The 15,786-nt window shown below is 45.0% G+C and overlaps 1 protein-coding gene across 1 annotated transcript in view; it reads right to left on the minus strand.

Moving 5' to 3' along the window:
• Window positions 1-15,786, minus strand: part of Myo3b (myosin IIIB) — a 293,201-nt gene that overhangs the window by 126,919 nt on the left and 150,496 nt on the right. The window contains exon 21 of the mRNA XM_038338032.1: window positions 15,451-15,580. Coding sequence (XP_038193960.1) covers window positions 15,451-15,580 — 130 coding nt within the window. The remainder of the gene's footprint in view (window positions 1-15,450; window positions 15,581-15,786) is intronic.

Consider the following 15,786-nt stretch of genomic DNA (forward strand, 5'->3'; position numbering starts at 1 on the left):
GAGGGAGTCTCCTGCCTGAGTGAATGCTGAATGCTCATGGCAAGAACGGACTTTTTTTTTTTTTTTTTTTTCAGTTTTTCGAGATAGAGGTTCTCTGTAGCTTTGGAGCTTGTACTGGAACTAGCTCTGAAGATCGGGCTTGCCTCCAACGAACTCAGAGATCTGCCTGCCTCTGCCTCCCTAGTGCGGGATTAAAGGCATGAGCCACCACCGCCAGCTAGGACGGATTTCTTGAAGGCTCTAGCAGTTAGTATCAGAAAAGATTGATGAGAGAGTTCTATAAACCCCCACTTCTAGCCCTCCCCTTGTTGGTTCCGCCCATCGCTCTCGCCCCCATCCACACACCCTCTCCCCCGAATGCTGTTGGCTGATTCTTACCCAATCCTAATGGAGGGCCTCGCTTGGAAAGACCTACCAGATTCAAACTTGATTTCTCAACTAATTCTGCCTCCTCCAAAGCTTTAGTCTTCCTTACTGGCTAGAATCATGAGTTGTGTTAACAACCTGTGGGGAGCTGGCTCAGGCAGACCTGCGCTGCTCTGATGGTTGCAGTGACTCAGATCTACTCCCTGGAGTTTCTAACAGGGCGGCTAATAAAACACAAACAACTAAAGTCAGCGGTTGTGTAAAAGCACACTGTAGTATTTTATATGTTAAAGTCAGCGGTTGTGTAAAAGCACACTGTAGTATTTTATATGTTAAAAAGCACTTATCTTTTTACGACCATCTAAGTCTGCAACAGGGACTAGTTGTAGATTTGATATGTTGAGGAAATTTAAAATCACCACAAACTTTGGGCAGCAGGAGCCCAAAGAGCACAGAATATATGATAATAGATTTTGTTCTTGGTTTGTTTTTTTTGTTTTGCTTTCCTTCCTGGCATTCATCCATGACTGTAGGTGTTGATATTAATAAAGAGGCGGAGTGGTAAACAACTTCCCTGCGTACGTAGACATGGCTAAATCTCTTGGGAAGGAGAACAGATGATACACTTAGAGAGAAGGGGACCATCATTTGGTGGAGTAAAGGAATCAAGAAGAACTAAGAAACCAGGCTGACCACACTTGTCCCAAGGAAAGCAACACAGAGAGCAGTATTCCTGAGCAAGATGGGGCTAGAGACAGGAGAGTCGTCTGAAATGTCCTAGGCCGCCTAGCTTGCAGTTTGTGGCACGGGAGAAACAGGAGAGCCTGCCTCACCAAGGCAGAGGAGGGGACCAGTTCTTAAAAGCTGGCCTCTGATTTCCACACGTACGCCGCAGTGAACACAGGCAGGCACACACCACACACACACTAGCAGTAATGAATGGATGAACTGGAAAAGAAGAAACACCCAGGTAACAAACTGGCTGTTTTCTTACTACCCAACTCCAGCTTTGATGACGCATGTAAGAAATTCAGAACCCTAAAAAACAGCTTTCCTGGTTTGTACTGCTTTAAATTAAACTTTTTAATTTAGTTTCATTTATTTTATTTGATGTGTATGAATATTTTGTTTGCATGAATGTATGTACACCATATGCACGCCTGGTGGTGTCCTTAGAGGTCAGAAGACATCGGATCCCCTAAAACTGGAGTTAAGAACTGTGAACCAAACCCAGGTCCTCAGCAAGTGCTCTTAAGCACTGAGCTAACTCTTCAGCCCCTGTATTGTCTTGTATTTTAAAGACCTTCAATATAATTAGCAACTCTAGAACCCGTGTTTGAAGAAACCAAACCAAAGCTTTCACCGAGGGCTGTAGAGATGGCTCAGCAGTTGAGAGCACTGACTGCTCTTCTGGGTGATCCAGGTTCAATTCCCAGCACCCGCATGACAGCTCACAACTGTTTGTAATTCGAGTACTAGTGGTTCTGACTCCCTCACAAAGACATGCAGGCCAAATACCAATGCACATAACTAACTAACTAACTAACTAACTAACTAACAACTAAGCAAACAAATAAATGATGCCCTACTGAAAACTACCCAGACATCTAATTAACATTGAACCTTTGACTTTCCTTTGCTTCTAAGCTCCAGGGGCAAGCACCAAAGTTCATTTTGTTGTCAGGCTACACCTAGTGCTCAGCTCTATATGCCTATCTCGTGGCAAACAATATATGCGTGTGAATGCACGCGTGAATGAATTGTGTGGCACTGGGTTTTATTTATATGTCACTCAAAGTCCTCAGAGTCCACAGCTCATCTCGCTTCCCTCCTTGTGTCTTGAGCTCTTTGCTGGTCTCTGGCCCTGCTGTGCTATTTTTGTATTTCAGAGTCTTTGCTTCTGCTGGGTGATGCTTTCATTGCAGAGGGGCAGTGGATAAAGATGTGAGATCCAGAGGCAGGAGGATCTCTGTGAGTTCAAAGTCAGCCTGGTCTACAAAGAGAGTTCCAGGATGACCAGGGCTGTTACACAGAGAAACCATGTCTCAGGGGAGGGGGGTTGGTGAGAACCAGGGTCCCACTGCCGGCGGTTTGTCTCAGACTTGCCACTTGTTAAGAAGGCTTTGGTCACTTGCACACTTAACTAACTAGATTTTATTACCTAGAGCTCTGGACTAAGGTTTGCTGAGTCTGTTCAGTTTGTAGTTCACAGAGTTGAAGTTGCAGTGGAGGTGCAGGTGTTGGCAACACAAGGAGGTTGATGGAAGCCACATGAGACCTCGGAGGTTCTGGTTGGTCAAGTTCAAGTTGATGCTAAATGTTGTGGTTAAGTCATCAGTTCAATGCCTGTCTATTCATCATATGTGATTTATGAAAATGCTATCAATTAAGGGTTCCAGTGAAGTAGAATTTTATGGAATACCCATTTTTTTCTATTGGTTAGAGCTTCACTAGTGTTGGGATGGACAATTACTTAGGAAATAAGAAATAAATAAATGGAAGATTTATTTCATTCTTTCCCTGTTAATCTTCTGAAGGTACAATTTTCAAAAGCTAGAAATCATAAAGTACCAACAACACACAGGGGACTTATAGTTCTGTATAATATTATCCATTGCTTACTTTAAAATTTCCGGAGAAAAAGGAAATAACTGTGGAAACTGGAATATTTTTCTCCACATAACTACTAATATTTATTGAGTATTTACAATGTGGTAGACACCCCACTTAGTGTCTAAAATTAATTACTTAGTACAATAATACCTCGAGTCATCTCATCAGGCCACCAAGGAAGGAAACTGAGGCACAGGGTGCTGAAGCTTCTTGCTCAAAGTCGGAGCTCTGAGCAGCAACCACCAGGCAGCTCCTCACCTGTTTGAACTCAACGGTGGCCACTAAACTGTGGCTGCCTTTTGATATTATAGGCAAACCACTGAATGATGAAACTGATGGAACTGATTGCACCCCATTCCTTCTAGATCAGCGATTCTCAGTTTACGGGTCACAACCCCCATAAGGGGTCGCATATCAGATATTATCCTGTGTGGTGGTTTGAAAGAAAATGACCCCCCAAAGGGAGTGGCACTATTTGGAGGTGTGGCCTTGTTGGAGTAGGTGTGGTCTTATTGGAGGAAGTGTGTTACTCAAGTCATGCCCATTGAGACAGATCACTTCCTGCACTGCCTGTAGAATGTAGGACCTCAGCTCCTTCTCCAGCACCATGTCTGCCTGAATGCCACCATGTTCTGTCATGGTGATAATGGACTGAACCTCTGAAACTGTAAGCAAGTCACCCCGATTAAATGTTTTTCCTTTATAAGAGTTGCCATGGTCATGGCGTCTCTTCACGGTGGTAATAGAACACTGAGACATCCTGCCTACCAAATATTTACATTAGGAATCGTAACAGTAGCAAAATTACAGTTATCAAGTGGCAACAAAGTGATTCTATGGTTGGGGGTCAGCACAAGGTGAGGAACTTTATTAAAGGGTTGTAACATTAGAGAGCACTGTTTTAGATATTCTGGCGGCGGAGGTACTTACAGACTACATCAGATCAGCCAATATATCCCAGTGATTACCAGAAACCAATTGGGATGGTTAAGCCAAACCCCATCCACTGGAAGACAGTTCATCTGGTTTCTTTATCGTTTGAACTCCCCCTGTGGAGTACGAAGAATGGAGCCCACTCTACTAATATTGGCTCCTAATAGAATCTCAGCGGTTTCTACCTCCCGGCCTCCTGCCCTCGAGTGCTGTGAAGCACTTAATTTCATTTACTGAGGCCTCACATGTGCAAGCCAGTGAAGTTCATAATTGTTACTCCGCACAGCTGGGGTTTACAGCTTCGCTGTGCACACACTGGCACCAAAGCCAACTGATTGACTTCATATGGATCCAACATATGGGCCAGACTGCTAGAAGAAGGGCTTGGGTTCTGAAGAGAAACCAGAGCTTCTAGTCACATGACCTGAATTCCTGAGGGGCGGGTGGAGTGTGAAGTTTTGAGCCACATCTCAGTAGAGAGGTTAAAATGATAATGGCTTGGTTTCTCGTTTACTTTCTTCATGGAGCCCAAGGCTAGTTTAGGAAGGTGGGCAGAGAGAGACCTGAATGCCATACTATAAACAGATTTTTTTTTTTTTTTTTTTTTTTTGGTTTTTCGAGACAGGGTTTCTCTGTGGCTTTGGAGCCTGTCCTGGAACTAGCTCTTGTAGACCAGGCTGGTCTCGAACTCACAGAGATCCGCCTGCCTCTGCCTCCCGAGTGCTGGGATTAAAGGCGTGTGCCACCACCGCCCGGCCTATAAACAGATTTTATACTAGAATAAATTAATAAACTGTAAGGGCTATGGGACCTTTTCTCCAGTGTAAGCTATTGTAATATGAAATAAATAGCAAAATAAAAGAAGATTCTTTCATCTTTTTTTGTTGTTGTTGTTTAGTTTTGTTTTATTTTTTTAAGATATGGTTTCTCTGTGTAGCTTTGGCTGTCTTGGAACTCACTCTGTAGACCAGGCTGGCCTTGAACTCTGAGAAATCTGCCTGCCTCTGCCTACTGAATGCTGGGGTTAAAGGCTTAAATAGGAAGATCTTTCCTTTCTATGAATGAGAATACTAGCAGAGAAAGACAGAATTAATTTTTCTTGTTATTCTTTCTGATCATTTTAAAAAGTTAAAGCTTCAGCCAGGAGGCGCACACCTTTAATCCCAGCACTTGAGAGGCAGGGGTAAGCGGATCTCTGTGAGTTCAAGGAGTTCAAGGCCAGCCTGGTCTACATAGGGAGATCCAGGCCAGCCAGAGATGTTACACAGAGAAATTCTGTCTAAAAAAAAAAAAAAAAAATCAAAGTTGCTATATTTGCTATACTTGACACGATCATTAAAGAAATAAAACGAAATTGCCCTAAATTGAACTGCCACTTAAACACAAAAGGTGCGTTCCTCACAGATTTCAGAGTGATGCAGGAAATAGCCACATGGGAGCAGGATGGTGGTGAAGCTGACTCATGGCAGACACCAGCTACCCCCCAGTCTCACAGTCCTGAGTGATGTTTGTTCTCAGCTGTACTTTTCTCTCCTAGGATGGAGCAGCATCGGGGACCCCTCTAGAGCTAGGAATGCCAGGGGAGCTTTGGAAGATGGATTTCCACTCCCGGAAAGAAAGATAGAGAGTTCTAGATGAGAAAGACGGGAGAAAGGGGGTCTGGGGTCTGCAGTGACTCAGTGGGGTCCATGGGTTTTCTATACTTTCCATACAGATATTTCTGCAGCAGAGATGATCTTGGAGTTTCATAATCAATATTCACCTCCTTTTTTTGGTCATGAAAATCTCTCACTTGGAGCTAGGGAGATGGAGCAGTCGCTAAAGGGCACCACATAAGAAGCCATTGAGCCAGCACATGCCTGTAGTCCCAGAGACTGGAGAGCTGGCGAGCCAGGAGGGATGATCTCTGCAGCCTCCTAGGCAGTCACTCTAGCTGGATTGGTGGTACACTTCAGGTTCGGTGAGACACACTGTCTCAAAAATAAGGTGGAAGCCAGGCATGCTAATGCATACCTATAATCCCTGTACTCGGGAGGCAGAGGCAGGAGGATCTCTGTGAGTCTGAGTTCAGCCTGGACTACAGAGAGAGTACCAGGACAGCTAGGGCTACACAGGGAAGAAACCCTGTCTCAAAAACAAACAAACAAACAAAAAGCAAAATAAACAAAATGAGGAGAAGAGACTGAGATTGAGGAAGATTCTCAATGTTGACTTCTGGCTTTCACATATGTGGACACTCATGCAACCATACCAGTACACACGCATGACATACATGCACGCGCGCACACACACACACACACACACACACACACACACACACACACACACTTCAATTCGTCTTGAATTCCTTCACATCTCACAATTCCTTCACTTCATGAGGCAATGAAAAGCACTGTGCCACACTGAAAACACTAAACGTGAGTGTGTATGTCAAGAACCACAGAACCATTAGACTTTGCTGCAACTCTGCAAAAACTTGAAACAGTATTTTCTCTCTCACACTGGGGAATGGTTGGAAGTATACACATTAAAAAATTATATAGTTTATAGATAAATGAAACCAGGGTCTGGAAAGACGACTCGGTGACTAAGAGCCCTTGCTGGCCTTTTAAGAGAGTTCTCAGCACCCACAAGGGGCAGCTCCCACAACCACCTGCACCCCCAGCTCCTTTCTGGTCTCTCTCTGGCCTCTGGAGGCACCTGAACACACCCGGCATACGCTAACATACACACATATGTGATTTAAAAAAAAATGTAAAAAGAAAAGAGCCAACAGCACCATCCTGTCTCCTCTCCTGGCGTTTTCTTTCGGAGGCCCATTGTAATCCTGACATGCCTGCATTTCTCTCTGAGAACAAGCATGAGGTGCTTCTGCACCAGTGATTTCCCTCAGCCATGCCAGCCACACAGCAGCTACTGAGCATGTGCAATTGTGGCTGGTCTGAACTGAGATGTGCCCTAAGTGTCAGTGCGCACGAGAGTTTGAAAACATTACCAAAGGTAAAAGACCTCAATTCATGCTGATTATATGTTAAATACTATTTTTAAACTATGATATAGAAATACTATTGACGTTTATTTTACCTAGTTTTAATTTTTTTAAAACATGTATCACTCTGCTCTAGGGAAAACCAAGAGACTGGGACTCAAGCTGGCACCTGGGCTAGAGATCGGTAGGGATCCCTTCTATCTGGAAGCCCTTCTCCATACAAAGCCCCCTCTGTACCTGTGGAAGCTGGAGCCAGATACCGACTCACGGATCCATAGCTAGATAGCTGCTTTCCAAACCTAGCTGACAGGGTGGGAGAAACTGTGTACTGAACTTAAAGAGGAGAGAGACATTGAAAGTACTACATTTGAGTTGGAGAGGAGAAAGCAAGGCCTAAAGGCATGGAGGTGGGGGAGCATGGAGAGTTCCAAGGTTTACTTTCTTCACCCTGCCACACCACACACTTGGCCTTGTGGAGTCTAATGAAGACCAGATCTTGACGGACAAGGACTGAAAACATTAACAAGTAGAGAAAGAACCAGGAGAACGTGGGGTTCTCCTATGGCCATGGACTCTGCTTCTCCTCCGGCCTATGGAAGCTGGCACCCCTGGGGTACTCATAAGCCTCTGAAGCCCCAGGCCAGGCAGTCCCTGAGTACTGATCTGGGTGTATACTCAGGTACAGCCAGCTATGGGGAGCCCTAGGCCATGGGTCCACTAAAGGACACTCTTCTCCTTTATGCTTGTGCTTCTGGGGCCTCCAGGGAAGACCCCATGCTGCTCTCCTCCCTGGGAGGTTCCAAATCACTTTCAGATGGATGTGACTGTAGTCACATCTGCCTTCCCTGCGCGAGTGTTGGAGGGCCTCATGCTTGTCTCTAGACTGGGAATATAGAGTTCTGAGTGGCGTTCCTTCTGAAGTTCACAGCTTATTAAAAGAAATCCCAGGCACTGGCAGGCTGGTGGCCAGCACGGTAAATCACAGACCATGCTCATTTCTGATGTACTTTAAGTACTCTCAAGACTACCAGGAAATGTCATTCACAAATGGCTTTGTGGAGTGACAGAGCCTCAACGTGCCAGCTCCTCTCCAGCAGCTGGGAGGAGGCGCCATTCTTCTCTTGTCTCCAGCAGAGGAGTCAAACAGGGCACTCAACCTGGAATTCCCCCCAGGAAGTGCTGCAAGGGGCAGGGGAGGAAGGGAAGGTGTGGTGGTTGGGGGAGTGGGGAGCAGAAGTCAGTCTGAATGGGATCTGCCAATTAACATGAGGAATGCTGGCTATATGCTAGGCAGATCCGTGGAATGAATACCACTGTCTCAAATCTGCAGCTCAGTCTTAGAGGGAAGGCACACAGCATGCTCACACAAGGCAGAATGGCAGGGCTAGATAGACCAAAGTGCTTAACCACACAGCCCTGATTGTCCATTGTGATCCGACAGTCATGCAATAATATTTATTATTTCTGTTATTCCTAAGTCACTGACTCTGTCAGTCCCCTTGTCCTGCCTGACACAGGATATCATCCACTCCAGGCTGGTACTGGAAGGATCTCCTGATAGTTATAGGACTAGTAGCCTCTGCCTTACTTGATCCTCATCTCCCATGGGGACCTCTTTCTGGTGAGTCTGATCATTATAAGACAGCTTTGGGGCACAGCCCCCTCTAGCTTCTCCACAGCGTAATGTCAGGAACTGTAACATGGACAGACAGACTCACCAAGTGACAGAATCAACCCAGATTTGTGTCATTTGGCCACAAGTCTCCACCCGGCAGAAGCCCCCTGTCTACCTGTCTGTGATCACCCACCTCCTATATGACCCATCTCTGAAGTAGCTCCCTATCCAGATGGTCCAGGAGAATGGGAGGCCGTCACCTAGCCAGTCCTGCCTCTCAGTCTCTGCAGTGTGAACTGACAGAGCCTGTGTGGGGCAAGATGGGTGAAATGATGCCTCCCATCAGCCGGTCCTTCCCCCACCCATCCCATCAGCCGGTCCTTCCCCACGCCCCTCATCCTGGAGCTGTTCTGACCAGGGACCACTCTGACTGCCTCCAGCAATTCAGACTAGCGCTGTAAGACCACATGATTAAGAGCGGCCATCCGATTCCCATCCTGCTTGCTCCTCACACCTCCCTCTGTGTTGAAGGCTTGTAGTGGTGTCTTGTTTACTGAGGCACCTACTTCACCTTCCTCTCTCTTTAGGCTCACCGTTTCCAGCTTGGGGACGGATGCTTCATGGTTTTCAAACTGCCTGATTTTCTCTATTTTCTTTTTTTTTTTTTTTTAAGATTTATTTATTTATTATGTATACAATGTTCTGCCTGCACATATGTTTGCAGGCCAGAAGAGGGCACTAGATCTCATTACAGATGGTTGTGAACCACCATGTGGTTGCTGGGAATTGAACTCAGGACCTCTGGAAGAACAGCCAGTGCTCTTAACCTCTGAGCCATCTCTCCAGCCCCCTTCTCTATTTTCTTAATGGGACAAAAAAATCTTTTCCAGAAAACCTTCCTTTAGTCAAAGACATCATTTCTTCTAACCTACAACCTTTTCCTCCCTATGTGGCCCACAATATTCCCCTCTGCTTTCACTTGGATAGATTAAAGGCTTCCATTGTCCCACTTCTGACTTAGACACTATTTAGAACTATTCAGAATTTAGTTTTTGTTATGCTTTATACATTTTTTTTAAATTAAGTACTACAATCCTGCTTGTCTTTGACTGCTCTGGCTGAACTTTCTTCTATCCCTTTTAGAAAGTACTGATGTGTGGAACCAGATCTTGACATTTTTGCTAATTTCGTGGTTATATGTTGACTTGAGGTACACTCCATTCTCAAGTTAAACAGGAAGAAGAGTGTCCCCTTTGCATAAAAAGGAGCTCACTCTGCAGCCCGCTCCTTACCGTGGGACAAGTCAACTGGGTCTCCCCTTCAGTAAACCTGTGCTGGGTGCAGCCCCGAGACTCTGTCAGCTCTCCCGGGTGCTCTTCTGTATCTGTCTGCTGAACTGTCAGAGCAGAGGAGCAAGCTAGGAGAAAGGGAACCGGTGAGAGGGTGACCCGCTGGTGCCCTCTTCAGGGCTTAATGCCATTAACTTGGGAGTTAGAGAATTAGGATGCCACTGACTTGAAGAACTGGCAGTGAAGGTATGAACATGCCTTAAAGATTTATAAGATGGGAGACAGTGCCCGTGTCGTGCCCTCCCCCCCCCCCGTACAAAGAGCAACAAATGAAAGCCGAGAGAATGAGAGCGTTGGATTTCAATACAGCTCCAGTTCTGAGGAGGAATGTGTGTGACCTCAGGCAGAAGGTGATGGAAGCAGGACTCAGTTCTGGGCATTGAAACTAGCCCAGTCTTTGAAGTTAGAGAATGTTCCCTCTCGTTTACTTTCTTCTCTTCCAGTTTTCCCCCAAGTTCTTAACTCCTTTAAAACCCCAAACTACTATTCGGATATCAGAGTCTATGATCAAATGTAGATATGAGTCTTTCAAGTTCTTTCTAAACCTCTTCTCCCTCCCCCAAGCATTTTGCACTTTCCCCAGTTTACTAACAAACAACAGGACATTTTCCAAATGGGAAAGCATGCCTGGATACTGCGTTTGAATGTCTTTCTTTTTAAGTTCTTCTGCCTGCACCCTTCAACTTGAGAGTCCCAACTGAAAGGTTAGAATGTATTTCTGCGGCCACATCAAAATTTTACCCATGAACTACCTTTGAGGTCTTATCAACAGGAAGGAGTTACAGTGGAGATATTACCACATCTGAAATGGCCTATCTGCAGACCAAAGCATGGTCATGTCAGCATGCCAAAAGCGAGAGAGAATCCATGCTGATTGTGGCTGCCTCTGTTTCCCCAGTGGTGACTGGGAACCTTGGGATGAGAGCATCCCTCAACACGGGCATCTTTTCCACCAGACAAGGCTGGTGCTAGGCAACCCAGGAGTGACCCTGCCTCCTGGCCACCCTAGGCCTCACAATCGCATTCTGCGTGTTCAGTCATCTCTTTAGTAGTCTATTGAACAGCACAGTTGAAGTAGGCAGTGGGAGAAAGCTACGTGGTTACTGTCTCAGATTTCACATGTGGTTATTGTAGCAGCTTGAATATGTAACGTCTCCCCAAGGTAAGCGCGGTCTCCAGCCCTGGCAACTACTGGCAGATGACACAGGCTCTAAGAGGCAGGGACCAGTGAGAGGCCTTCTGATCCCTGGAGGTGTGTCCCTAAAGGAGTTGATAGAAACTTGGTCTTCTTTTCTCTCTCAGGACAAAGGCAAATTTGCTCCACCAGGTACACCTGCCATGATTTGCTTCCCCAGTCCAGAACCAGCAGAGCCAAATGATCATACACTGTAAACCTCTAATACTGTAAAAAAAAAAAAAAAAAATCCATCTTTTCTCTTTATGGGTTGGTTATCTCTGGTATTCACACAGTCATCGGAGGCTACAAAGTTGTACACAGAGCCATGTGTTTATCTTTTCAACCTTGATAAGAAGTTAAGCCAATGCATTTTTTCTCTATCCACTAATGAAGGAAGTGTTACCTGGCAACCCAGGGAGAAGGCTCCCTTGAAAGGGCAAGAAAGCCAGCCTGGGGGCCTCTGAGGCCTCACTTTGGAAGCAAAGGACAGCATCAGTCTAGCTCCTAGGGAAGCTGAACTTAGCTGAAAGGAATTCTTTGATAATGAAATTAAAGTTTTCCTTTGAATTTTGAGGGGCTTTTCTCAGCTTTTGGCAAAAGCCCAGACTACCGTGAAATGGAACGCACGTGGAGGAGTTTGCAAGGCATATTGACGACAATGAAGCAAGCGTCCAGGTGCCGACCACTGTGATGGGAGCCAAGGCATCTGCACATGGCCAGTACTGTTTAGGGAGCCGTGTGTATGTTTGTTGCCATATATAAAAACTACTCACCTTATTTTATATGTGTGTGTGCTTTGCCTGTGCGTATGTATGTGCACTATGGGTGTGCCTGGTGCCTGTGGAGGTCAGAAGAGGGCATCAGATCTCCTGAGACTGGAATTATAGACAGTTTTGAGCCACCGTATGGGTGTTGAGAATAGAACCTCTCTTCAAGAGCAGTAAGTAACCTTAACCTCTGAGTCACTTATTTAAATTTTGAAGCAGGGTAAATAAAAATGACCTAAACAGTAGGTTTTTAAGCACTGGTATTATTTTGCCAGAATAACTGGGGCTTTATTTGTCTCAAGCAGCAAGGCATAACCACTTCCTTCCCCTCCAAAGAGACAAGCAGGCACGTGAAACAAATGCTTTCAATTTCAGTGAAAACAGGAGGATTCCTTTCAAAGGCTATACTGCAATGAGAGATAGCCAGACAGACAATAGATAGGCATGGATGTTTCCGATTTTAAAAGCTTCATTAACATCAGATCTCCTGGGATTGGCATTATAGGCAGTTCTGAGCCACCATCCTGGGCTGGGAATAGAACTTGTTTCTTCTACAAGAGCAGCAAGTGCTCTTAACCACTGAGCCATTTCATTCAATGCAGGACACCTCATCACTTTTGAATGGAGGTCTGAGTACAATTATCATTATAAGGTAATAAATTGGGGCCCAATTCCAGATAGAAAGCGAAGGCACACAAAAGTTGTTTCTCTTATAACACACTGTATTAACTCCGTTGTAGCCTCCTGTTGTCTCAATAAACACCTTGTTAGCAGACTTCTGTCTGTTAACTGAGTGCATTTTTGCTTGAGTAAGTCCAGAAAGCAAAAAGACTCTTGCCTGTTAGTTTTAATACTTATGCTTATTTATATGTGTAGCTTCTTTTCTTGTTTTTTTTTTTTTTCAAGACAGAGTTTCTTTATTCAACAGCCCTAGCTGTCCTGGAACTTGCTCTGTAGACCAGGCTGGCCTCAAACTCACAGAGATCCCCCTGCTTCTGCCTCCTAAGTGCTGAGATTAAAGGTGTGCACCACTACTGCCCGGCTATGTGCAGCTACTTAGTAATATTCAAAATATGAAGAAAAATGAGCTTATGATTATAAATGAAATTAGCAACATAGTATTCATAATAACATAGCAAATTCAAGAATACAAAACTTCAGAGAAGCTTGCCAGGACATCATATCTGTTTCTAGTGTTTCTTTCCCCAACTTTTGTTACTCCCAGATGAGGTAGAGTTCCATTTCCAGGAAAAATTCAGAAAAAAGATACAACAGTGGTTCTCAACCTATGGGTCACAACCGTTGTGGACCATTTCTTTAACTAGGCAAACGTGTGTTACGTTTATGCTGTAGAATATCATTTTAACTGTTTAAAGGTGTGTCACATTTGTTTAGTTATGTAAAGGTGTGTTGCTGTTTCACCTTGCCTGTCTAAAGCACCTGATTAGTCTAATAAAAAGCTGAGTGGCCAATAGCTAGGCAGGAAAAGGATAGGTGGCAGGCAGAGAAAATAAATAGTATGAGGAATTTAGGCTGGAGAGAAGATGAGAGAACAAGGAAGAGAGGGTGATGCCTGGAGCCAGGCAGCCAGGCAGCCGCCAGCCTACAGTCATGGAGTAGGACATACAGAAATAAAGGTAAAATAGCCCTGAAGCAAAACGTAGATAAAGAGAAACAGATTAATTTAAGTTAAAGGGGAAAAAAAAAGCCAGAAATGAGCGCATGTTAAGGCTGAAAATGCATAACCAATAAGTTTCTGTATCTTGATTTGGGAGCTGGTTGGGGGCCCAAGAGGAAAAGCCTGTTACAACACTTTTGTAGGTTGCATATCAGATATCCTACATATCAGATATCTGCATTCCAATCAATAACAGTTGCAAAATTACAGTAATGAAGTAGCAACAAAAATAGTTGCTCACCACAACATGAGGAACTGTATTAAAGGGTCTCAGCATTAAGAAGGTTTAGGACCACTGAGTCACAAGCCCTCTGGAAGATAATTTTAAAATGAACAAGAAATAGGAAAGGTTCTGTTGGGTTTTCTCCTGCTTTTGGGTGACTCGGGAAGAACAGGAGGCTCCCTGTTGAGCCTTGCTTTCTGCATAGATCCACCTAGTGCTTAGCACTATGAACTTGTTTTTCTTTGGCCAAAGGTTAAAAGGGTAAATTTCCAAGATTCTGAACAGATTTGACAAGTTGTTACTCATGTTTATGGGGGAGTGCAGTTTATTTCAGAGACTATTCGCCCTGCTACTAAGGGCATCATTGCCCTGAAACCAGCTACAGAGAGGTCTCCAGTGGAGAAACACCGGGCAGCTCTGCCCATGCCTGCCCTAGGGATCCCAGGGGCCCATATGAATCAATTCCAACTGTAGCCAAGAAGCATCTATAGAGGAAGCTGGCAGAGACTTTTGATGGGCACTGGGTACCATAGAGGCGTGTTACACCACCAAGTTAAGATGAAGAACAGGCTGTAGACCACCTTTTCATTCTCCCCTAGAGAGGATTTTCATTGCTCTGCACATTATATATTCAGCTACAAATCAGACATGGTGCTAATTCGTTCTGCCTAGCAAAGGTACCAGGTGAGAGACACGGGTGCCAATGATTTTAGGAGGAAGGCAGGAAGGACTGATTTAAAAAGCTCTCGCCCTTGTTTGCAAAGCGCATTCAGAGCTGTGTCTAGACAGTCTCAAAAATCCAAAGCCCTTGAGAGCAGACCTGTGAGAGGGGGATTGAGATGCCAGCCCAGACAGACAGCTGGATCCCAGGTAAATCAAAGGCAGTTGACCCAGTGAGAATCCACTTGGCGAGACAGATAAGAGCTGGGAGTTCCCCGTTGGGGCCCTAGCATTCTGCTTCCTGGCATGAGGACCCACAGAATGGCAGCTTCAGCAGCTAACTTCCAGCAAGGGAAGTCATGGGTGTGCCAGGTTGCTTAGGAAAACGACAGGGTTGAGAACTGGACCAGGCAGCCTCTGAGGGGCTCATGCACAGAAGACCTTTGGTGCACCACACCCCTTGCACAAATAGGAATCTTGCATAAATAGAAAGAATTGTCTCAGTAATTCTACCAACCAAGTCTACCCTGGGTAGACTTTAGCGTGAACTAAAAATGATGTACAGTTTTCTAAAGAGAAGAGTTAAGAGGAGGCAGAGAAAATGAGAAGTCTAAGAGATGATGTGGGAAGTGTGTGTGTGTGTGTGTGTGTGTGTGTATGCGTACAAATCTTCTCCAGCATTAATTTACAAAAGAAATAGTCATGCTTTTTTCTTGAACTTGGATTGAACCCTGACCCTGGTTAAAGAAGTTCAATGTGGGGATAAAGAGATGGCTCAGTGGTTAAGAGCACTTGTTGCTCTTGCAGAGGACCCAGGTCTGGTTCCCAGGACCCACATGGCAGCTCATAACCATCTATAACTCCTAGGGGATCTTATGACCTCTGTGGGCACTAGGAATGCACATAGTGCATAGGCATACATGTAAGCAAAACACACAGACACATAAAACAGAACAAAATAAATCTTAAAAGGGGGCAGATTCGATATTGGTGGTGCAGACATTATTTAGACACTGACTAGAAGACACCATGATAGCTCACTGATAGTCTGGACGGAGGCTGTTGGGGGCTGTCAGGTACCTGTTTTGGTCAAGGGGATTGAGAACAGTTGCTGAAGAAGTTTGTTCTCAGACGTCCTCAGGACTACAACCACATCAGCCGGGAGAGTGTCTCTGTTTTTCTCAAGAACCCCAGAAGCATCATATAGTACCTAGAAAACACAGCAAAGTGTACAAGTTAACTAAGGCTAGTGACACTGGCAGATCGTCTGAGGAGCATTGTTCAGTGCCGGCTATAACTAGCCTCTTACACTTGGGCCTTTGGCTACAGAGCACCGGATGAAAAGGAGGAGTTGTACTTTTGACAGGTCAGTTTATCTTGGCTTCTTGTCCCGTTATCTTTGAAGAAAAGTGGTCC

The sequence above is a fragment of the Arvicola amphibius genome, chromosome 7 (assembly GCF_903992535.2).
Source record: "Arvicola amphibius chromosome 7, mArvAmp1.2, whole genome shotgun sequence".
In the NCBI taxonomy this organism is placed as follows: Eukaryota; Metazoa; Chordata; class Mammalia; order Rodentia; family Cricetidae; genus Arvicola; species Arvicola amphibius.